This window comes from Ornithodoros turicata, chromosome 7 (assembly GCF_037126465.1).
Source record: "Ornithodoros turicata isolate Travis chromosome 7, ASM3712646v1, whole genome shotgun sequence".
Lineage (NCBI taxonomy): Eukaryota > Metazoa > Arthropoda > Arachnida > Ixodida > Argasidae > Ornithodoros > Ornithodoros turicata.
Genome location: NC_088207.1, coordinates 16,594,915 through 16,618,566, shown reverse-complemented (window position 1 = coordinate 16,618,566; position 23,652 = coordinate 16,594,915). Strand labels below are relative to the sequence as shown.

Genomic DNA, 23,652 nt, shown 5'->3' with positions numbered 1-23,652 from the left:
TGTATGAAGCACAACACGCGATAGAACAGTTTTACGACAGCTTTGTGTATGGCTCCAGCCGAGTTTGGAGCCTCAAAGATGGCGGAATTCCGGTAGGTTCCCGTGAGTCCTACTAGATGGCGCTGGGTTTTGCATGGGTTGGCGATGGGTTGTTCTCTGAAGCCATACCTATAAATCTTGTAAATTGAATTTTGTTACAAGCGGTGGTGGGTCAGTTTCTGCGTACCGCCAAAGCGACTACGTGAATTTTCTTAAACGGACTTCTCTACGGACCAAGAGTGATGTTTTTTTATTATTTTGTATTATAAATCAACGTAGCTCATAGACTCTACGTGCTAAATAAACATGCATTCAGCGAGCATTACTAGTTTCCACGAATTTTCGAAAGAACCCGCCGGACCTTCATAGTGCCGGATTCTCCAAGAGTACGTTACGTCACCTTAAGCTGTGGGGTCTGTCCACTAACAAAAGCGCTCGTCTCCGCTCTCCGCCCATGCTGGAAGACGACCAGTAGCTGTGGCGAGGAGATGGAAATCGACCGGGAGGGCAATATTGCCAGACGCGTTTGTAGGTTGGGAACCTCAGGACGTCCTACTCCTCAAGGCAGGAAATTAGTTTTTCATACTTCGGCGTCCAAATAGAGAAATAATGTTTTGGGAGGACTGGCCTCCCCAGTCCTCCTCGCCGTCTCGACCTCCCAGTCTCGACGTGGCATGGCCACCACGCTAACCACGCAGCCAGTGACAAGATACAATGATAAGAAACTAATCAGAATAACGGCGGTGGTGGTGGTGCTAACCAAACGATAACAGCGCTTCACTCCTGTTTCGTATTCATCCAGTAAGAGAAGAGGAAGATAATTTAGTGTGACGTTGCTCGTCCGTTCTCCTCTTGAAATCGTGTAGAAGAGAATGCCAGTTGGAAAGAATTGCCTCGTAGTGGTATCCATCCCGAGTACAGAGTTCACGATTGATAGTGACGTCATTTCAGCTGCAAGTCCGTTTCTCAAGGAAATGCTGATAGAAGTTTCTGCCGGCCAACGTCTCAGGGTATGTGTTTACGTAGAAATGCTCGCTGTTGTTAATCAGCCGTATAGGTCGCCCGGCAAGCCTTTGGCGCGGATGTAAGCTGAATGTTATTAGGTGTTGCCCTTTTATATTCATCCTACACTCTTAAAAATGAACTTCACCTCATAGCAAGCTCCTAACCAACCATAATCTCAAATGATATCGTTATGTGCCCTGGTTCGTTGAAAATGGGAGGCGTACGCCTTTTTTGTGACAATTATGAACCGCATAAGTGTCACAAAAAGGCGTACGCCTCCCGTTTTTAACAAATCAGGGCAGATAACGATATCATTCGAGATAGTGGTTGGCTAGGAGCGTGCTATGAGGTGAAGTTCATTTTTAAGAGTGTAGACTGGAAGAGGGCCTACTTTAATAACGATCCCGCGGCAGACGATGAACGTAGATTTAGCGGGACGCGATGGTGCCATTATTGCGAGATGACAGGAGGAAGGACTTGATTCAAGGAAGAGCCTGGCAGTAGGGATATATTAGGGATGCGAGGATATGTCAGAGTTAGAGCAGTGCTATATACGTCCGAATCATTCGAGCTCGTTGAAGTTGCCTGCGGTGGGGTGAGATGTGGGGGGGGGGGGGGGTACTGCATACGGCCGTCTCCTTCGAGCGCAAGCATGTGGCCTGTGGTCTGGATACGGAGGGTTAAGGTCAGTATTGTACGGCCGAGTCATGCGAGCGCGGAGTTGTTCCTATTGTTAAGGAAAGCTTAGTCCAGGCTGGGTAGGGATTCGCTGAGTTCTGTGTTGCATGCGACAGACTGATGCAGGCGCGATGACGTAGCATGTAATAAGGGCGCATTAAAGGGACTATCGCATCCCGAAACATATGTACGAGGCCGGTACGGTAATGTTTGGCACTGCTTCACAGCTTACTTGGCCAAATTTTGCTTCGAAAACAGCTTACATAATAAATAAACGAGTTTTAAAGATTCGCACTGCCTCTACACCTTAGGAAGCCCCAGCGAAAGTAACATCATGATGACGTAGGTCAGGCACACCAGTGGGAGCGCAGTGCAGGCGATTGTCTCCGAGCTCGTCTGCTTCGCACCACAATACAGGGTGTCTCACGTAACGTGTCAAAAAATTATATTTAAAAATCTACACGTCGGAAAATTATGGGGTCAACGGTATTCGCCTTCAGAGAGTTTTTGCCATTGTGTGAGAACACTTTTATGAATTTTTCGCCATGGGCAATTTAATTTTCCGAATTAAAGTCCGGAAATTGCCTAGTCAACCTAACATTTTTTCGACAGAATCGAGAATCGGGTTTATAGTTCTTATTCATTCTATAATGTTTATAATAAACCTATTAAAGCTACCTAGACGCGATTTTCACAGGTGGGTTATGCTGCCAGCCGGATGTCCTCTCGGAAAACGGTGTCACTACTGGGCGATTAATTACCTAAAGTTAATAAATTTACTTTGCAAGTACGTGTGTTCGGCTAAATGCGAGATATAGCAGAATTGGAGCCAGTCATTATTTAAATCCACTCTCTTTCCTAAATATCGTGGAACGAGCACGTGCTTTGATATAGTATAAATCGCCAAACTTTGCTGTGTAAATGAACCGAAACCACGCTCTGCTCGAGCGCAAAAAGGAGCGACAGACGACGTTGTAGTGGACGAGGCAATTCCACGTAGAAGCACAAACACAACACAAGCCGTGACGCCCAGTTACATACATCAGTTGAATGATGACGTTTGAAGAAAAGGTACCAGCAGGAACGATTCGAATCCCACTGTTGGTGCCTCCTCGTCAAACGCCATCATTCAATTGGAGCGACTGACGTTCGTGTCGGACGTGTTTTATAACTATGGAGCAGATTGGAATTTGAGCTGATATGATGGCCATATAGACAGTTTTCCGGCCCAGATGAGCCGGGTTGCGTGTCGTTTCTACGTGCTCGTTGATGTGTACTTTCTACGTGGTCTTTATATATCAGAGTATATAGCATAGACGCAGGATAGCTGGTGGACAAACTCCACGATGTGAGCGTCGTGTTTGTCCTGTCCCTCTTGTTGTTGCCCAGACGCGGGCTTTCCACATCATGCATGGTGTCATCATGGTGGTGGAGTAAATACCGGGACCAGTGTACCCAAAAGGGGGGGGGGAGCGGGTGGACGGCACTTGTCGTTTCGAGCGGACGCTCTTCATCAGAAAAAAGGGGAAACAGAAGGCTAGTGTCGGAGGATGTTCAACATTGAAAGTTGAAAGTCACTGAAAAGGTTAGCCAACTGTAGGAGTCGAACCCACATCTTCTGGATTACCGGTCCAGGGCTCTACCAATTGAGCTAAGCTAACACGCCTTCTCAGCGACTTCCAGGGTGCGTCATCTGAAGGGACAAACCAGCCACTCTCTCTCACTCATCCTCCTTTCACTCTTACATTTCTGCTCTCTCATACACACATTCATACGACGGGATCGATGCAGGCGGCAACTGTTGAACATGGGAGAACTGATGTTCTGAGGCTGGAACAACATAGAAGGGACAAATACATACAAAGTCTCAATTGAGGCTTTGTATGTATTTGTCCCTTCTATGTTGTTCCAGCCTCAGAACATCAGTTCTCCCATGTTCAACATACTGCCCAGCCCGCTAGGGGGCTGCACGTGAACGTGTTAAATGGGGCAGCATGTGTAACACCGGTCGAGAGTTGATTAGAAGTCTAAAACCAGTCCTTCGTTTAGGCCCGTTGGATGGGTAGTGTTCAGATAATGTATCAGGCGACTCGCTTCCCGTTTTCGCGCATTTGCGGAAAGGAAACCGGAGCGGAGAACAACGGCGAATGTTACCAATAGTGTGGCCGAGACTGGAGAAACGTTTAGAAACTAAGGTTACCTGGTGGTTGCTGATACCTTCAGAAATTTTTTAAATGTACGAGTCGACGATGTTCCTGGAACCATTCATGAAGCTTTCGTTCGGTTTCACCTATATACAGAATATTGGGACATGGTGTAGTTATACCTCATACTACGTGTTTGTCGTTTCAACGTTTTTCTTATTCCGTTTTTTAAAGGTGCGTGATGATGCTCAAGCAATGATTCCCTCCAATTCTGCTACCTCGCATTTCCCAGAAAACACCTAATTAAAAAGTTAATCAATGAATTTCAGGTAATTACAGCCTGTAAAGTATAAAAAGAACATCCTGTATATATCTCTCACCAGTATGGGCATGATATATGCAACATCTCAAAGTACATACGAGGAGGGAGCTCAGGCGCTACCATTAAAATAACGGGACGTTTCTAAGTATTTAAATGGCACTTCAACGATCTGGACATCGTTAGCGATGGGATTCGCAATGAGTGACGGAGAAAGGAACGACGACGGAGGGACAGAATGGTGCCGCACGGCGCGCAATGAAGATATATAGTTAGTTTTTGTTTGAGTTCGGCGAGTCAACGTGTAATTTCTCGCTCAGGTTGTGTTAATGTTATTTTCTATTCAACACGTGTCCGACAACACAATATAACGTGCATGCTTGCGGAGTAGGAGCGCACATCGTGAGGTGTGGACATTAGGTTATGTTCTTTCAGAATTTCTTGAACGGTCCAGGTTACTGAACGGGACCGGCAGCCCGACAAGAGAGCTTCGTATACCTCGGAGAAAGCTTCGCATTTTCTTTTCACATCGAGTCGTCGCAAGACGTAAAGTCATGTGGCGCCCTACACTCTTAGAAATGAACTTCACCGCATAGCACGCTCTTAGCCAACCATCATCTCGAATGATATCGTTATCTGCCCTGATTTGTTGAAAACGGGAGGCGTACGCCTTTTTGTGACACTTATGCTGTTCATAATTGTCACAAAAAGGCGTACGCCTCTCGTTTTCAACAAATCAGGTGAGATAACGATATCATTCGAGATGATGGTTGGCTAGGACCGTGCTATGCGGTGACGTTCATTTCTAAGAGTGTACGAAGGGAGTTCGTTTCAATTCGTGCCCTACGAAGGGAGTTCGTACGTATTCTTAGCTGCCATATTTCCGGGCACTCAGGGTGATCATGAAGGGTTAGAAATCAATTATCATGTTCCCCTCGTGCATCTATTTTAATTTAGACTTCCGCTCGGTAGTATAGAAGTCCCCTTCGCGAGCTTCGCTATTTCAGAACATGTGGTACACTCTTAAAAATGAATTTCACCGCATAGCACGCTCCTAGCCAACCATCATCTGGAATGATATCGTTATCTGCCTTGATTTGTTGAAAACGGGAGGCGTACGCCTTTTTTGTGACACTTATTCATAATTGTCACAAAAAAGGCGTACGCCTCTGGTTTTCAACAAATCAGGGCAGATAACGACATCATTCCAGGTGATGGTTGGCTAGGAGCGTGCTATGCGGCGAAGTTCATTTCTAAGAGTGTAGGTTTGAGTGGCGGGCTGTGGTAAGCTTGAGTGGTGCCGGTTAATCTTCAGCTAGCTTCGACACTAACACATTATTTTTTCCATTCAGTTGCAGATGGAGGGAGTGACGAAGGAAGCCTTCGAAGCCTTTCGTAGTTACCTGCAGACAGGCAGCATGCATCTGACCTGCAGGAACGTGACCGATGTCTATCGCTGCGGGTACAAGTTGCAAGTGCGAGGCATGGTTACTCGCTGTCTGCAATACCTAGCGGAAGTTGGTCCAGTGGGTCGCCAGATCGTGCTCTTTGCTAACGCAAGAAAACATGGGTTACGAGACGACCAGCAGGCAGCCTTGTCTTTCCTCGTGGAAAACTTCGATGCGGCAATCCGATCCCGCGAGTTCCTCGAACTTCCCTGGGAGCCCTTGATGGTTCTCCTCAATTCCGATTGCTTGGGAACAGCTAACGAAACGAGCGTGTTCATTGCCGCGCTGGCATGGCTTCATCAGGACTACGGGACACGGAAACAGTGGGAGGAAGCCGTTCTTGGATGCGTCCGTTTTCCGTTGCTCTCAGAAGACGTACTGTTGCAGTGTCTGGAGCCACCGCTCGCGCACAAAGCGCTGGAAAATCGTACCGTCCGCAAGCGCATCATTGAAGCAGCATTGTGAGTGTGCTTTCGCGTGCGATTTTTCGCGTGCGATTTCGCGTGCGATTGCATGACAAAGTACGCACAACACATCTGACCCTGGAAATGACCCCACTGCGTATCGGTTTTCGATCTATGCTAGAAGTATACAGTTGGGCCTCACTGTGCTTACAGCCCCGGAGACACCATGGCGCGAAAGGTGTCAATGGACAAAATTTGGTGCTATGACCTCTTGCTGTCGTTCAGACGTTACGTAAATCCTGATAAAATTTGCGCGAATTTACTCTTTAGACTTAGAATATCCTATAACACCGGTTGTGGTGCCTGAGGTTTCCCCCTGAGCTTTCTGGCATACTTTCCTGATGGATGTCGGCACAGCTTCCCCTGAAGTCGGCCCAGGACGCATACTAACCTTTCCGCCCCACTCCTTCCTGCTGTATCTTCCCCATCTGTCCACGGCAGTATGCCACTCATAGCCATCCAAGCAGAACAATATATTGGCTTAATATTGGCTAGACGTCGGCAATACTGGGTTCATGTTGAACTAGTATTGTCAATATCCTGCAAATATTGAGCAAAGACGTTGTGCTGCTTGGGCACAGTTGCTTCGCAGTGCTTAACACAGAGCCAGGAAAAATACTTATAAATCAGCCATCTCGTCTGAGCCACTCAGATGGAAACCTCAATAATGTGACTGAGCTGACACATTCCTATGAATCGTTGAGAAAGCTTACGAAGCTTACGCTAAAAACGAAGAAGGTGGTATGCACTAGTTTGCCCCCTCCATGGTGATCATTAGAACGCCTTGGGGAGACGGGCTGAAGGGAGACGGGCGTTTCGAGCTTGTGCCCAGACGTTTTGTTCCAAAACGGAACTATGATCGCTTCAAGGGATGCAGGCTTTAGATGTTGTAGGGGTTCCTCTAGCTTTCGTAGCGAGCTTTAGTGGAACCAGTGAAATCAAGCAACTCAGGAAAAAGGTGGCGCTGCCAGTATTCGAACCTGGACCTTTCTGACTAGTATACCGTTAGACCACGACAGCAGGGCTTTCTCCTGACCTAGAGTGCCATCCTGGAGTCAGCACGTTTTTTCTCAGTTGTTTGATTTAGTCTATTCTGGGCGTTGGAGGCTTAAATGTTTGCGTCGTCTATGTTTGTAGCCTGACCCGGCTAATTCTCGTTGTTTAGTGGAATCATAGTTCGCAGAATTGGAACACAATGTATTAGTTCCTCACTCTGCCTTAAACACTGTCAGTACTGAACGTGAACTACTGTGAAAGTAGCAATTGGGACCACAAATATCGTAGCAAATGAGGACACCAAAACTCTGCAAAGAGAGGCAGGAAGCAGATTACCCCTGTGCTCGATGGACATGCACAGGAAGTCTTGAAATGGGCTCCGCAAAAGGCAGTAAGATGGGAACACAATTGCAGGATTCGCTAGTGAAAATTGTACGCACACATTGATTGTTCCTAATGTTTGTGGCTCTCCATCCGCAGTTACCATTACACTAAGCTTCGTGGACGGCCCGAACTTGGAGCCGAGTTCAAGCCTAGAACACGGACATTTCTGGGAGCTTCACTACCGCCAATAACGTGGGTAAGCCAACATGTTGTCCAGTGCGGCAGAGAAGGGGAGGATTTATGGGGAATGGGGGGATGCTCTGACGCCGCCCTCCCTCAACATCTGTCGTCACCGGAGTATCACAATTGATATTGTGCATGTTTTGTGCAATCGTTTCATTGTGTTGCATTAGGAAGTTGTATTGCTAACTGTAGGATGGGAGAGGCGCAAGCTTGCCCACATCACGTTTCAAAAATCGAACTGCCCTCGCCCTAAAACGAAGAAGGTATGCACTAGTTTGCCCCCCCCTCCATCGTGATCTTTAGAACGTCGAGGGGAGACGGGCTGAGGGGAGACGGGCTGAGGGGAGACGGGCTGAAGGGAGACGGGTGACGGGACCTGAAGGGAGACGGGCGCTTCGAGCTTGTTGGCTGTCATCGGCGCAGCGTAAAAAGTTTTAGAAAATCGTAAGCGTCCTGCGATTACGACTACCTAGCGCTGTCAGCCAATCAGATATCAGAAACGTGACGTCAGCCACTCCAATGGAATCAGGCGATTGGCTTAACCTGTCTTCGGAAACGTTATCGTGAAAACTTCTACGTTTCCCTATAACTCCTTGTTGTTACGGTGTCTTCGATTGGTCGTCCCGATACTCCGAGCTCGAGTGCATCAGATTGCGTCTCACTCCGGCTCCGCGCCGGAGGAATCGTACCGGAGCCGAACTCGGCAGGTTCGAGCAGATGAGCGGAGAGGGAATGTTCACTCACGTGAATTCCGGTGTTTCCTTCGTAGTCAAAACGACGACGCAAAAAGCAGAACATGGCACGTATGGCGGAACAGAAACACTACTCAGCGAAAGCTGGCTCACATGACCGGACCCCGACCAGATTTCGCAATCTCTCCAACGGCGTTGGTGAGAGCACCCTAGATAGCTCCGAGTTGGAGGAACGGGCTCCAAATGAACCAGTCGAATGCAGTGAGGGTGTTCTGTTTCGACCAGTCGAAGATGAAACGTCACTCCAGAACGCTCTAGCGCGATCGGAAGCAACCAGTCGGAGACACCTCTATTGTGCTGACTGGTTACGCAATGACAGCCTTCCGCAAACACACTCCTGCTATCATGTGGGCGTGGCACATGACAGGTCACGTCGCCCTATTAATCCACGGGGGCGCGTTCCTTATGAAGCTATCGCACAAATTTAAAGTGCAATGCAATAACTGCACTAACTTATGCAATACTAAGCGCATTCTTTTCACTTGCACTGGACTGCACTACCGTGGACTCCACGCAAGACGGGTTTTCGGGAGCTGCACTTTCCAGCTGAAAGGAACTTTATTGCTAATGCCTTTCTTTTCAACAGGAAAGTGCAGCACGCAAATAACCCAGTTCAGATCTGGTGCAGGAGGTGCAAGCGAAAAGAATGCACCTACTGGAAGAACGTACTGCACGAGCATAAAGATGGCCAGGAAAGAGAGGAGGAAGTTAGCAAGGAAGGAATGCGTACTTTTGTGTGTAGGTATTTCCTAGTCTCAGAGTGGTTAGAAGCATGCGCGTAGTGTGTTTTGGGTAAACGCACCGACGAAATGTGCGACCATGACCTTGCAAATGATACTCGGTCACACAAATCGCCTTGTTAATCAGACGCTTGTACACGGAAGAGCGGTTATATAAAACTGTAAAGGTATCTGCATTTCTTTCCTGAGGGTTGAGGGAACGACTCTTACCGAGAAGTACTTACAAATGGTAGTCCTGCAGTGATGTGATCCATGTGGCTATTACAACTCGCACCTCATACCAAACGAATAAGAAAAGTTACTGAGTCATACAGTGCCCACAGCTATAGTCGCCAACGGTTGCTTCAGAGCGGTGCCGTGGATGTAAAATAAGACTGCCGTGGTTGAGGAGCTTCCCAGCACGTGCATTCCAGTTATCATCTGTCCTGCCAAAGGAGCACCTGGGTATGCCCCCAGGGTGACCCACACTCTTAAAAATGAACTTCACCACATAGCACGCTCCTAGCCAACCATCATCTCGAATGATATCGTTGTCTGCCCCGATTTGTTGAAAATGGGGGGCGTACGCCTTTTTTGTGACACTTATGCTGTTCATAATTGTCACAAAAAAGGCGTACGCCTCCCGTTTTCAACAAATCAGGGCAGATAACGATATCATTCAAGATGATGGTTGGCTAGGAGCGTGCTATGCGGTGAAGTTCATTTCTAAGAGTGCAGGCTATACTGTTAAAGAGGCACTACGCAGGTCAGGTGCACAATGAGCGCTTTTTTGTTCCGCTCTGTGTTACGTTGCCCGCGGTGATTTTTATTTTTATTTTTTTTCAAAAATCGTTGGTGCGAAAAAGCACACAGTGCCTCCAAGCCAAGGTTTGCGTACCAACCACTATGTTTTCATCGCTGCATTCCTCTGCGACGTCACCACGATGTTCCCACAACCGGTGTTCCCCGCGCATCGCAACTTATCTCAACGGGGCCCGTCATTGGCTATTAGGAGCCCGAAATGTAATCGACCCCAGCGCCTGGAATGCCGTGTTGTTGCGCGTGGGTATATCGTGAGGTGACTTCGTTCCAAGGAGGAGACATAAAGGTGGGATTGTGTTGAATGGCGTCGTTTCTTGGTAAATACGCTCACAAGAACAAAGGAACGAGATACGAGTATTTGGGTATTGTGAGCCAAGTCATTTCGTACAGTATGTAAACTGGATTGTGCCGGATTGTGGAACTAATTGTTTGCCGAGTTGTTTCTCTTTAAAAGAGAACTTCGCCAAATAACTCCGCTCGGAGCCAACCGTTACTGTTATTAAAGGCGCTGTCCCATGTTGGGACCCATCTACGGAACAGTTACTCCTATGCACGGCATCGGTCGACAATCTACTCGACTACTTTGTTAGTCCGAAAAGTCTTTACATAATAGGTAAATGACTTTCAAATATTCGCGCCACTTCCGCAGTTGCAGAGGCTCCGCGGCCGCGGCAACAACATCAGCGTGACGTCACTCCCTAACAGGAGGAGTGAGAGGGTGGCGATAGGAGGAGAAAGGCGTCCTCCAGACGCCCGCACGGTCGCGGCATCCCTTTTCACAAGGCCCTGCTCTCCGGCATACTCTCAACATCCGGCGTCTGCTCCTACATAAAATGACACCTCAGTTTCGAAATCGACTGCAACAGATGCGACCGTGACTTTAAAGCGTAGAAATCATAACAAGACAGGCTAGAACAAAAGCTGGGAGAGAGAGTGATGGGGGAGAGCAAATGAGTTGTACGGAGGCAAGACCCTCTCCCAATGTCCAAGTCTGGAAGGCGCCACGATCGATATTGTGGATCCGGCCATATTCGGCCACAGCCTTTCCACGTGTAAAGACCAGGCGCGTTCGGCGCAATGGTATCCAATCCAATGCAAGCCACGCTGGGCTTCATGTGTCGTGCCCTGTGCGAATTGTGTTTGTTTTGTCTGCCATCATCTGTGCGCTTTGATTCCGTAGGGAACGAGTATTGTACGGTTTAAACCTTGTGCTGCGACATGCAAAAAAAGAAAAAAGAAAGAAGAAACGGCACACGGAACTCGCAGGAGACACCGTTCGGAACACGCTAGGACTATACCGTATCGTTCATGGCGGCTCGCATATTGAGGTGTCCCCCTTCGCTGGCTTGGCTTCTACGTAGTTATTATGATAGTTCTATGATTGAAAGTTGTTGCAGTTTTCTCTCATAACTCGTTAAAATAGGAGGTGCACGTCTTTCTTGGGCAACTCATACAAGATTCAATGCCTCCCATTTGAGTGTCGCCTCCCTGGTGAGGGTCGCCGCGCCGCCGTAGCAGACCACGGAAGTGACGCACGTTGTCTCTCCTGTTGGAGTTCCTGACTTTCATTTCGCGATTGTTTTGCGATCGGAGGTTGATTTTCGCGACAAGAAATATTGCCACAGTTTGTTGCCGACTTCCATTCGGCAACGCGAGGACACAGTGTTCCTTGGACGAACGACACATGAATAGACAGCACAAACACAGCGTCAAACATCGAGTGATGTTTAGTTCAAAGACAACACTACCGAGGCTGGCCCCCAAAATCCTTTCGAAGGAAGGTGACCTCATTCCCTCTAGGGATGAGAGTCTTGCTGCTTACATTGCTGGCTGTCTTACCTTACGTTCGGCCAGGATATGTTTCAGAACAACCACGCTCTACAAGTCTGTGGTTGTTTCCGTGGCCGTATTGGCCATTGGCGCTTGACGGGAAATCGAGAGATGCGTAGTTTAAATTCTGCCGATGTCTGACTTTTTTGATGATTGTCATATTTTAATTGTTTACGAAAGACAGGAAACTTTCTGTCTACGCCTACTTGGAGAGAAGTGAAACAATAACGAAAGGAAAGTTAAGTAGCAAGCGAGCTGGTGGTGACGATCCATGACTTGAAAACCCGAGACCGTTTGTCTGTTATCGTCCCTACTTCGTCTCGATGTTTTCAAGTCATGGAAGGTGAAACAAGACAAGTAGTGCGCAGACACATTGTTGACGAATGGTTCAACACAAATTCGGAGGTGCTCATTAGCATTGGCTTGTTAACGAAGTGCATCAGGCTGAGAGAAGGAGCGGCCCCTTCTGTATTTTCACGGAAATAGGAAGGCACAAATCTTTCCCACCACTTGGCGTTTCGGCGTACGTCTGATTCCCGCTGTGGGGAAAAAAAAAAGAAACACATATATAGGTACAAACCCACCTCTCATCGGATATATCGCCTTCAGACTTCCACGAGATCTCCGAATCGAACATATTGAGCCGTTGTTCGGAATTCGCCGTGTTTGTACCGTTCACCTGGCAGCCGCACATGGAGCTCGAGGAATATTTAACGTCACGCGCTCCTCAGATTCTCCCGCAATGCTTTGCGGCAGCGGGCGCGCTCCATGGGCGATCGTGTCGGGTGGGCGGCCTAGTGGGCTCGTAATAGCCAAAAATATGCCCATCCGTACACCGTACTCACAAAATACTATAGCGGCACAATAATTCTACGTAGGATTTACACCTTGTTTGGATCGCTTCTTGCAATTGACAAATTATAGTTTCGAAATCGACTGGAACGGATGCGATCGTCCCTTAAAGCGCCGTATGAGAAGGCGCCAGAGAGAGTCGTTTTTTGCGTCATAAACACTCCGAATAACTCCGTGTACGAAGCCCTTACTTTCGAATTTAAAATACTTTCAGAGCTCCGATGGGAAGATCGAGAATTTTGAGACCCGGTCTTACGCGCAGTCGCAGAACTATCGTCGGAAAGAAGCATCTCAAAGAGTGTGCTGCGCTCTGCTCAGTACAACATGCGGCGTGCCAGAAGCTGTTGAGAGCAAAACCGACCAAGCTTTCGCTTTACTCCGCCGGTATTACGAAGCTCATGTGCGAAAGGTAGTCGCAGCGCAGGCAGCGGTGCGCAGCTTCCTTGCCCGCAGACGGTACGCTGCGCTTCACGCTCAGGTTCAGGTAAGGACTATTCCACGCTCACTCGCAAATAAGTTATAAATAATAATTTGTTGTTCATTTTCAAATATTATTCATTCGTGTCAGTGACACGCGCTTGCCGAAAGGACGACATCTAGAGCGTCGATGCGCAATCTGTGTTGCGTTGAACCTTGACCATTCCAAGCGGGCTTCACATGCAATCGAAATTGTGAGCACGAGCCAGGCGGACATCGCTCCGTCTGTTGTGGACATCACGCCTTGCGGCGTGATAATATAATCAAATAACGAGATAAAAGTCCATCTCACTCGTCCCATAAGAGAGGCTGTGCTGTTCGATAACAGAAAGTAGGAAAATTTCGTAATACAGCTTCGAATTAGTAGCAAGTAATACAAATTTTACGCAAGTGAAAGGGAGCTCGCCGGAACCTCCGCAAGCACCCATAAGAATAACACGATCACCATTGCACCGTCCGCTTGTGGTAAAACTCCGCCACAAGGTCACCACAAAGGTTGTGGTATATTCGTAACACTTGGTATGTCAGGAACACGTATACGAAGTATCTCGCTCCAAACCTGCGCAGATTTATTCAAACGAATTTATTACGAAACCGCCTCTGTGAAGCGAGAGGGCACTGAAAGCAGCACTCTGCTGACATCTTTCTGCGTCTTTTCCCGGCAGCGCTTCATTTGACCTCTCTCGTGTTTTGGAAGTAGACAACATGTTTCGAAAGCGTATTCGCTTGTATCCCGTTGCAATCGATACCACAAGGGTCAGCTGAATATGTTGTATGAGTAGTCGCGGCCAGAGATTCGCTACCCGACGGAAACGACAAGTATATGGGACGTCCTTTTTTGTTTCTTTTAAAACGCAAGGGAGACTGCAGGTTTCGAGCAACAACACCTAGAAAAGACCTGCTTACTCGTCGCAATGGCGTAACAGCCAATGAGGATCGTGTTTTGAACGGTCGTAGCCAATCACGAACGTGCTTTCAGCGGGCGTGGCCAGAAGAGGAACCAATGTCGTCTGCGAGTTGTGATTGAACGTCCCCGCGTAATAAATGATAAAAGATGGAGATAAAGCGAAAAATGGTCTCAATCTTTCTCAAAACTGATTTTCTGGAAAGCGTCTTGCACTTTTTGTCTAAATATTTATGACTGCAGGTTCCAGGTGAGCTGCAATTATTAGCGGATTCTTGAATTCGCAGAACGGTCAATCGCAGTAGCAGACGAATTCTGACTCTTAATCAAAGAAGGGATAGGAGGCAATGAACATGAACAGGCCTTCTGTATCTAGGTGGCGTTAGTTTCCAAGCAGACGACGACGCGGGTGACGTCACGGTATCACGCCGTAGTATGCAACTCTGGTTTCTGCTTTCCGTATTTGGGTTTCGCTTTGCTCTTGTCATCATATGCGAATTAATTTCTCGCGCAAAATGAGCGTGAATGTTGTATTCGGTATCGAGGTGGTGGTACGCATTCGGCATGGCACTGACTTTTTTTTATTTATTTATTTTTGGCCGGTCGCATCCGGGAACCCATCTATGAAACGCACATACCACTATGTTCGGCGTCGGGCGACAATCTATCTGGCTATTTACTTTTTCGTTCAAAAATTGCTTGGATATTAGATAGACTAATTTTAAAGATGAGCGCTGCTTCTTCGGCGTCACTAGCTTCCGCGGCGTAGTCTCACTCCCTAAGCAGAAGAGTGTGAGCGCGGGGCGCTTAGAGGAGGAAAGGCACCGTCCAGGCGCCCTGTAAAGAGCGAATCGACGATATGGAAAATCCAGCGCCCTCTTGTAGCGCGCACGGAAACCTCCGGAATTCCGCCATGTTTGAGGCTTCCTACCCGACCCGAGTCATACACACGACTCACGTGCAGCTGTTCTATCGTGTGTCTTGCCTCACACATGTGCTATTTCACTATGTTATACACGTTGTAAGACGAAAGGTTCGAAAGAATATGCAAGCAAGATAAGAGTACTTCTGTATTCCTTATTGTATTGAAAGCACAGAAGCGGTCATTTCGATTTTGGAAGAGAGCATTACGTTAACCTAGTGCAACGCTGCCCTGTTATCCCATCTCATGAGATATTTAGAGAGTTTAGTACACTCCATTTAAGAACTATTTAGTGCACCGTATATGGCAAAAACATTTGGTACAAAATAAAAGCTTAGTGCGATTGCGGCAAGTATCGATGGCCAATTATCCTGAAACGTACTATAGTTTCTCGGCTGTATCGATGTCCTATCGATAGTCTTGCATCACTACTACGCGTTCCTTTGGTAGTTTTCTCTCTGGCTTCTTCTTCTCGAACGTGCATCGCAAATTCATAGAGAATCCCTCTTCCATTTGGCACGTTTGGAACAAAATCAGTCTCTTTGAAGTGCCGTGAACACATGTGCTGGGTCAGCATTGAACTTCTCTTTCCTCTTGATGGTTAGCAGTCATTTATGTCTCAGGGAAGCTGTGGAAGGCGACTGTAAGGCGAGCATGAAGTGTCCTCGCACTAAACAATTCAAACAGTCAGAGTGCATAGTCTGAGGGTCATATCTGAGGCGGACTATCTGTCTAGTAAACTGTCACATGAAATGCAGTGCAACCTAACGTGACAGTTATGTGGGAGATGCTCAAATAACGCAAAATGAGATTCACCGAGCTGAAAAAAAAAAAACACATCTCGTAACAGTGGGTAACGGAGTATCGCAGCGGGTTTCATAGCAACAACTGCAATCCTACTAAGCTTTTATATTGCACCAAATGTTTCTGTTGTATACAATGCACTATTTCTGAAATGGAATGTAGTAAACTGTGTACATTTCTCCTGGGATGGGATAACACAGCAACGTTGCACTAGGTTAACGTAATTTTATTGCCCAAAATCGAAATAATCACCGCGCTCGGTGCTTTCGATGCAATAAAGAATACAGGTATTTGAAGCTCTCATACCTGGTTTGTATTTCGTTTCGAAACCATCGTCTCATCACGCAAATAAGATAGTGGAACAGCATATCTGTGAAGCATGAGACGCGATAGAAGTGTTGTATGACAGTCGTGTGCATGGCTCGAGCTGGGTGAGGCGCCTCACACATGGAGGAATGCCGGTAGGTTTCCGGGAGTGCTACGAGATGGCGCTTTGTTATGTATCCCGTGTATGACTTGCAACGAAGTTCGCCCGGTACACTCTAAAAACAGAACTTCTCCGCATTGCACGCTGTGCGCCAACCATTGCCAAGAATGATAGGGTTACCGATTCGAAGAGAGAGGTGGGCGTATGCCTTTTCGTGGCAGTTATCATATATCCAAATTGACACAAAAAGGCGTACGTCCACCTCGCTCTTCGAATCAGAATCGATAACCCTATCATTCTTGGCAATGGTTGGCGCACAGCGTGCAATGCGGAGAAGTTCTGTTTTTAGAGTGCAGACTGCCGTGCGTGTTCGCTGTTATCAGCTTCATGTGACGAAAAAGCAGCTGACGGCGTCGGATAATCTTACTCCGATGTCACTGTTACTAGAGTATAAAGTAAGAGCTTAGTGAAAATAGGTCTCCCGAAAAAATGCACTTGATAGCACAAATTTGACAACTAAATGCAACAACTGCATGAAAAACGGTGTCCAGTGATGAACCGAAAGGCATATTCAATACTGCTAGGCAAGTGAGCAGACGGCTCAGAAGAGTAGACGACAAGGCAGCGAGACGTGGGCACCAAATCCTAGCGGAAGTGCGCTTTGATTGGCCGGCATCGCGTTCATCCGCAGTAGACGTTTGCGGAATACGCGCACGTTGGACGAAAATACCTGGCATGGCCTGATCGTCGCCGAGCGCCTTGTCCATAACACCGTGGCACAATAGACTCTTTAATAGATATTATCTCATCAGTCCAACACCAGAAATCCATACGAAACTTTTCTGCTGCAGTTTTTCTAGATATTCGAAAGGCGTTCGATTCCATAGCACACCCTGACATTCTGAAGGACATATTGCGAATTGCAATCATAGGCCGACCGTACCAATACACAAACAGCTACCTAACAAAACGACAAATATACACGGCAACTACAGATGGCGACAGCTCCTTACGCAAGGTTTACACAGGAGTCCCTCAAGGAGGCATCTTAAGTCCAATACTGTTGAATATAGCCATGTTATCCCTTCCAGATCTGCTCAGGAAACACGTGAACATAACCACGTATGCTGATGATATATGCATATGGGCTGCTCACCACCAACGCCTCACTCTCGTGGCCCGCCTACAAGCGGCGCCGTGAGCACAACTGCGCATTATCTCAGCGTACGTGGAATGAGCATCTCAATGGACAAAACGGTCATGCTACCGTTCACACAACGTCCATTCCACAAGTACCCTATCAAAATAAACAGCACTCCAATAGCCATCAAAACAAAGCACACATTCCTCGGGGTTACAATAGACTGACTCCTCAGCTGGGCACCAGAAATACGCTCCATCCAACGAAAAACAGCTGGATACATGAACATACTTAGAAGTATGGCAGGACCTACGTGGGGACCCCCAAGGTACATCCTAATGCAGATTTATGGCACTCTCATACTCTCCAACTTGAGATACAGTCTACCTCTGTTAAAGGGGGGTGGCTAAAACAAATCTCAAGAAACTCAGCCAAACTCAAGCCTCAGGGCTGAGACTTGTTCTTGGAGTCCCTCACACGACAAGACATTCAGCGCTCCTAGAAGAAGCACGAGAAATACCAATCTCCTTGCTCATCACACAGGAAATACTAAAGGTACATCTACGTCATAAAACCGCGCACGTTAAGCATCCTCTAGCCAATCTTGGCACTCAGCGAATGAGCTCAGAATCGAGCAAAACAATCCTTCAGTTCCATCCATACCTGCCGACGGATTTCCAACCTGCAAAAAGGAATAAAATGCCACCATGGAGGCTCACAACACCTGAAGTCCAGTCACGAATCCCCGGGATGCCAAAAAAAGTCAGAAACTGCAACATCTGTAGTCTAGGACTTGAAAGGATAGCTGAGCTCCAGGGTAGGCTAACGCTCATCTACACAGACGGCTCCACTACAGATCAGGGTTGAACCTCTGCAGCATATTTTCCTCACAAGGAGGCTACCCTGTCCCACAAGCTAAGCCACAGAACTTCCTCAACAACAGCTGAGCTGCACGCCATCCTCACCGCCCTCAAACTTATCCAAACAGAAGAACACCCCACAGAATGGGCTATACTCACTGACTCCCAATCTGCAATAGCAGCTGTTTCCTCTCCCAAAGAGTCAGAATGTTCCTCCCTGGTGAAGGAAATACGCACATTCCATACAAGCTCAATCTATACTGGCCACTCAGTCCTTCTACAATGGATCCCAGGGCACACCAAAATACCTGGAAACGAAATAGCTGATAAAGCAGCTGGCGAGGCACACGCGTACAACAATAGCCACACCTCTTTCAGAGTCAGACAACAGAGCAATAATCTGGGAAATTACAAAGTCTCAGATCGATCAAATATATCAGGATCCTGAATGGAGAAACAGATGATTGACCCATCTCGTAGGATCTCACCAGTACCACTTCACAAAACTCATGCCAAGGCAACAAGAAGCACTGATTCATAGACTCAGAATGGGTGTTGCAATCACAGAAGCTTACAAACACAAACTAAAAATTGTATCCTCACCTATGTGTCACACCTGTAAAGAAGTAGAAGATGAGACACACATACTTATGTACTGTAAAAAAATTCTCCGCACAAAGGAAAGTTTTAGAGAAAAGACTGCTGCACATTCATAACGGACCCCTGACCATGCGCAAAATCTTAGGCGCCTGGCCCTCCAAAGCCTCCTGCTTCACAGCAGCAGGACTCCTGCTCTCCATCAGGGAGTGCGACCTGAAACTATAAATGTATAACTATAAACACACCCACATAAATAGTTTCTCTTCCTTTCTCCCTGCGTCTCTTCCATAACTAAACCTCCCATCTACCCTCTCCCCTCCCCATCTTTTACCCCAATTACCTAACCCCCTTTTCCGGTAGAGTAGCAGGCCAGCCCTAGCTTGGCTAACATCTCTATAAACACATAATGAAGAAGAAGAAGAAGACGTCCGAAGTCGGGCGAAGTTCGTCGTTTTTTCGCCGTACATTCGCTCTATGGAGGTTGGCCTTAACTCTATGAGAAGCCTGCACGGCAGCGTTTCTCCCCTGATATGTTGAAAATGCGATGGGGTCTATCTTCCGTTGTACAACCAGTACCCGTTCGTCAGTATCCCGCGGAGGCACCGGTATGGATGTCACGTACATCTGCGGGACATACGCATTCTGTTCGAGTGACGTTTTTTGTACGTCCGAACAACCCTGTTAATTAAGCCAAATATATGCGAATTGGACGTCCCATGACGACCGCTTTTGATCCCTATGGACCTTTGTTCGGATCTACTTTGTCTCTTCATATATATCATGCATATTCAATGGAATCAAGGATTTCCACGACCATCGCCCCTTGTCCTTGAGCTACAGCAATGCAGTTTCTTGTAAGCTTTAGCTCTAGATCAGAGATAATGACACTGGTCCCCGCAAGTACACTCCTTGCTTCCAATAATAATGATATCTCACAATGCAGTTACGAAACAAAAGTCAGAGTACACGTCCAACATCCTTTATTTTCATATTTAGAGCTCCTTATTACGTTTTACAGCTATACATGACAGTACGTATTTTGAAGGAACATGTGACAAAAGAGCTAGCAATATATAAAGTATCACGAGAGTACAAAGTTTTAGTACATCGTACGCAAAGGTGATAGCGTACGTAACAGATAGCGTTGGTGGTTCTGCGCACTGCGCGAAGCTCTCTTTATGGGCGTTCGCAGAACCATCAACGCTATCCATTACGCACGCAAAGGCGATAGTGTACGATGTACTAAAGCTCTTTAATATCTATTGCAAATACACGTATCAACGTTTGACAATACTTCCCATTTATCTAGCATTCTTACCTGTAACGCATTAGACGGTGAATAATTCCAACCTTGCTCAAAGAGTACACATCGAAAACTTTCCGAGAGACGTTGAGAGGGATAGGAGTTTAGGTCTGAAAAGAAGATGAAAACCACAGTGAGTCGACCACAAATTAAAAATGGCACGTATACATATAGTACAAGCATAGCATGGATCGTTTTCATTTTCGTTACCTCAGTGGGCTGAAGCGACTTGAAGAACAATAGAGGCTAAAAGAAACTCTAATACACAAAGGCACCACGGCCGTTTACCTGCATTTCAGTATGTCCGCCTGGGGTGTATCCGTTTCCTACGAAGCATGATCACTTAAAGGTTCACAAACTGCAAGCGGTGCTGGTGCTGTTCCCGTCGTAAATAACCGCATTACTCGAAGATATCGGAGACGCCGTCATGTTTGTCAACTACAACCTCTACAGGTCGAGCTGTGTTTGAAATTATCCGCTGCAACGGCTATGGAATCACGTGACTCCCTCTTCTGCGCCTGGCGAAAAAAATATACGCTTTCTGCGCAGATTCCTCCTGTTGCGACGATGGACTCACATGACGTAGGGGGAGAGAGGAGGGAAGCGGAGGGTCGACGGAGGAAAAGGGGCCTCAAACGCCCACCTGCGCACGCAGTGCGGATGGGGTGCGCACAGTGTCCAGAGGGTGACGTATGTGGGGCGTTTGCTGCTGTATAACCATTGGAGCATCCCAACTAACACGTCCCAGAGGCGTTCGATGGGTGTTCACACTAGGCTGCAATGCTCGGACCCTTGTGTGCTGTCCACGGTCGGTTACTGGTTGTATGGGTACAGTGTCACTCCGGAGACAAGGCGAATACAATTCTGAATCGCTGTTATCTCCGGGTGGTGTCATGTGATGTGATTCTGTTGTAACGGCGTTGTCTCTTCGTATGACAGGGCGTGTCCTTTACTCCGAAAACTGCGATCAAAGATGTTAGGCTACTTGCTAAAACCGTGCTTTTTTCTAAAAGAAATTAAGTTAAACGATCTTATCAGTTACGCGCTACAGTCAACCCACAATTTATAAACGATTAACGTTCCTGGAAAAAATCTTTCATAGATCGAGGGACTCGTAAGTCCGGGCTTGGGTTGAGGCAGGTATGCGTTTCTGTACCAGAAGGCACCGTTCATAAAGCGGGGGAATTCGTAGATCGAGGGTTCATAAATCGAGGCCAAGCTGCTTCGTGGTTCTAACACTAAACCGCAAATAGAAAAAAAAATGTTGCGACATGAAATTACTGACAATTTTAAAGAATACCCGACAACTTATACGCAAGTATAACAAACTGCCTTTTCCCACCAGCCACCACCCCTCCTTGGAGATCCAGCGGAACAGGAGCTGATGCGTCGTTCGGGTGCCCGCGATAGCCCTGCAGTTATCTGGGCTGCGTACCCATCGCAGCGATTGCCTCGGCACACAGGGCCATTGTCCGACCCAGACTGCGCAATGGTGCTCGTGTCGGGTGGGATCGAGCCTGCTCGTTCGCACGAAATGGGGACAGGATGTGCCGTATTGCACCTGGACCCCCGGTCAGGTCACTTGACACGGTGTGCACGTCTTCCGCAACCTCGACACAACCATGCAGCTGTTGTGCTCAATGGATACTTCTACGTATTAGGTAAATGTTGACCCTGTTTGCGGTGATTTCGAATTAATTTCTTTCTAATCACATAACAGAACTCCTTCAGAAGGTAAGCCAAGTTCCCACTCTCTTGCAGGAGGCTTCGACTCGCGGAACACACACGTCGGCCTCAAATTCGCTACCGGCTCCTGTTTCCGTATGGACCTTGCAACGCGTGAATGGGAGCGCATAGCTGACATGCGCTACGCACGATGCAACCACGTCGCCTTGGCACATGCTGGCCGAATCTACGCCGTGGCCGGTCAGGACGAATACGACACGTTTTTGGGATCAGTTGAAGAGTACGCACCCGACGCCAACACCTGGCGTGAGCTGGGACCGCCGTTGCCATGCCGTCTTTCAGCACCAGGAGCCGCCGTGGATGGTGGAACACTAGTCGTGGCAGGAGGCATGGTACAGTCACAGCGTGGCAACGACAAAGTATTCGTGTCTTCAGCCGTGTATCGGTGGGACTCGAAGCAAGCACGCTGGGTTTCCAGTCTGCCCCCTCTTACGATTGGCCGAGGCTCTTTCGCGTTGGTGTCGCATCAAGGACACTTGCACGCCATAGGGGGACTCATCAGAGCATCCGACGGATCCTCGCTGGACGTTGTGCGCGACGTCCACGTACTGAAAAACGATTCTTGGGTCAAAGGACTCCCATTGCCGAAGCCCCTGCACGGATGTCAGGCCCTGTCCTTGACTGGAGGGCCGATAGTCGTGATTGGTGGGCTGTCCACTGCTACACTTGTAGCACCCACCGATGAAATATGGAGGCTCGACGAGGCGATATGGACCAACATCGCCAAGCTTCCGTCTGCGGTCGCCGGCATGGCGGCGGCAGCAATTCATCCGCAAGACGCGCCCGAGTCACACAGGGACTAATCGTATAATCTGTACAATACCAAATACGGGAAAATGAAACGGAATATAATATGACGCTTAGGTTACGACTCAACGAGTGCATAAGGTTTGTAGATGTCGGGAAGCAATTATCAAGACAAATGCCAGCAAGGTAGGATAGAGTGTACCGACAACACGTCATAAAGCAGAGGTACAATAGGTACAATAGGTACAAGGTCACAACAGAGTGCGACATACAGTGCTGGCGTCATATCTCGCAGCAGTGGTTCATTAGCTTTCTAAATAGGAATGCTATATTTGTAATACGTTTAATCTCACACATATCTATTCACAATACAATATACAGGGTGTTCAAAATTAAGCTTTCACGAGCGCTTCACAAACACAGCGATGACAGGAAGCCGGATGATAACTTTACGCTAGTTGTGTAAGAAACAGGAGCTGCTAATTATGTGTCACCTGTTTCTTATGCAAGAAACAGAAAAAATAGCACCAGTTTTGTTTTGTTCGCCTATTTATAAAGTGAGTGAAAGCTTAATTTTATACACCCTGTATACACATATACAATGCACATATTTGTCGTAATATATCTGCCTACGCGAAGCTATGGGAAAGTGAGAATTAGTAGCAGGGTTGAAAATGTGAATATAATAATTGGGACAGAAATAATAAGTTGTAGTTCAACTGCCATTGTTGAAATAAAAATAGTTTGCCTCCCAGATTTCACTGCTCAATAGTCACAGGTGTATCACATTGTCCTGTGTCCTTTACCCGCTCTCGCAACAAAATCTTGAATCGCTTGTAGTATCGAAACATGAGTAACTCTGTCTCCCGCAAAAAGAGAAAACCGCGCAGGTTCACTTCTGTTCAATCGAATCCGTCTATTGGTCAATAGACTGACTCGATTGAACAGAAGTGAACCTGTACTCCTTCTATCACTGTTATAAAAATTTATACCTTTTAGGGTACAAATCGCCCGTGCAATAACTCGTAAATTCTAGGGTATAAATTTATACCCTCCGGAACTCTAGTGGAGGTATACAACTTACCT

The 23,652-nt window shown here is 47.3% G+C and overlaps 1 protein-coding gene across 2 annotated transcripts; it reads left to right on the top strand.

Moving 5' to 3' along the window:
* The first annotated feature begins 872 nt into the window (after nucleotides 1-872).
* Nucleotides 873-22,655, top strand: LOC135399594 (kelch-like protein 2). Of its 2 annotated transcripts, none has more exons than XM_064631322.1 (6): nucleotides 873-1,049; nucleotides 5,538-6,094; nucleotides 7,574-7,673; nucleotides 12,850-13,119; nucleotides 21,419-21,650; nucleotides 21,835-22,655. In XM_064631322.1, the coding sequence occupies exons 1-6, from the start codon at nucleotides 912-914 to the stop codon at nucleotides 22,620-22,622; spliced, it is 2,085 nt and encodes a 694-aa protein (XP_064487392.1). In that variant the 5' UTR covers nucleotides 873-911; the 3' UTR covers nucleotides 22,623-22,655. The 2 variants fall into 2 exon arrangements, with proteins under 2 accessions (XP_064487392.1, XP_064487391.1); XM_064631321.1 differs by having other exon boundaries at nucleotides 21,419-21,734.
* The last annotated feature ends 997 nt before the right edge of the window (nucleotides 22,656-23,652 follow it).

What these genes read in the sequence shown, in the direction of transcription:
- LOC135399594 (XM_064631321.1), top strand. Translation starts at nt 912, where the DNA reads ATGCCAGTTGGAAAGAATTGCCTCGTAGTGGTATCCATCCCGAGTACA. An exon ending in CTGCCGGCCAACGTCTCAGG is followed by an intron (nt 1,050 to 5,537) that starts GTATGTGTTTAC and finishes TTTTCCATTCAG; the next exon opens with TTGCAGATGGAGGGAGTGAC. An exon ending in CACTACCGCCAATAACGTGG is followed by an intron (nt 7,674 to 12,849) that starts GTAAGCCAACAT and finishes AAATACTTTCAG; the next exon opens with AGCTCCGATGGGAAGATCGA.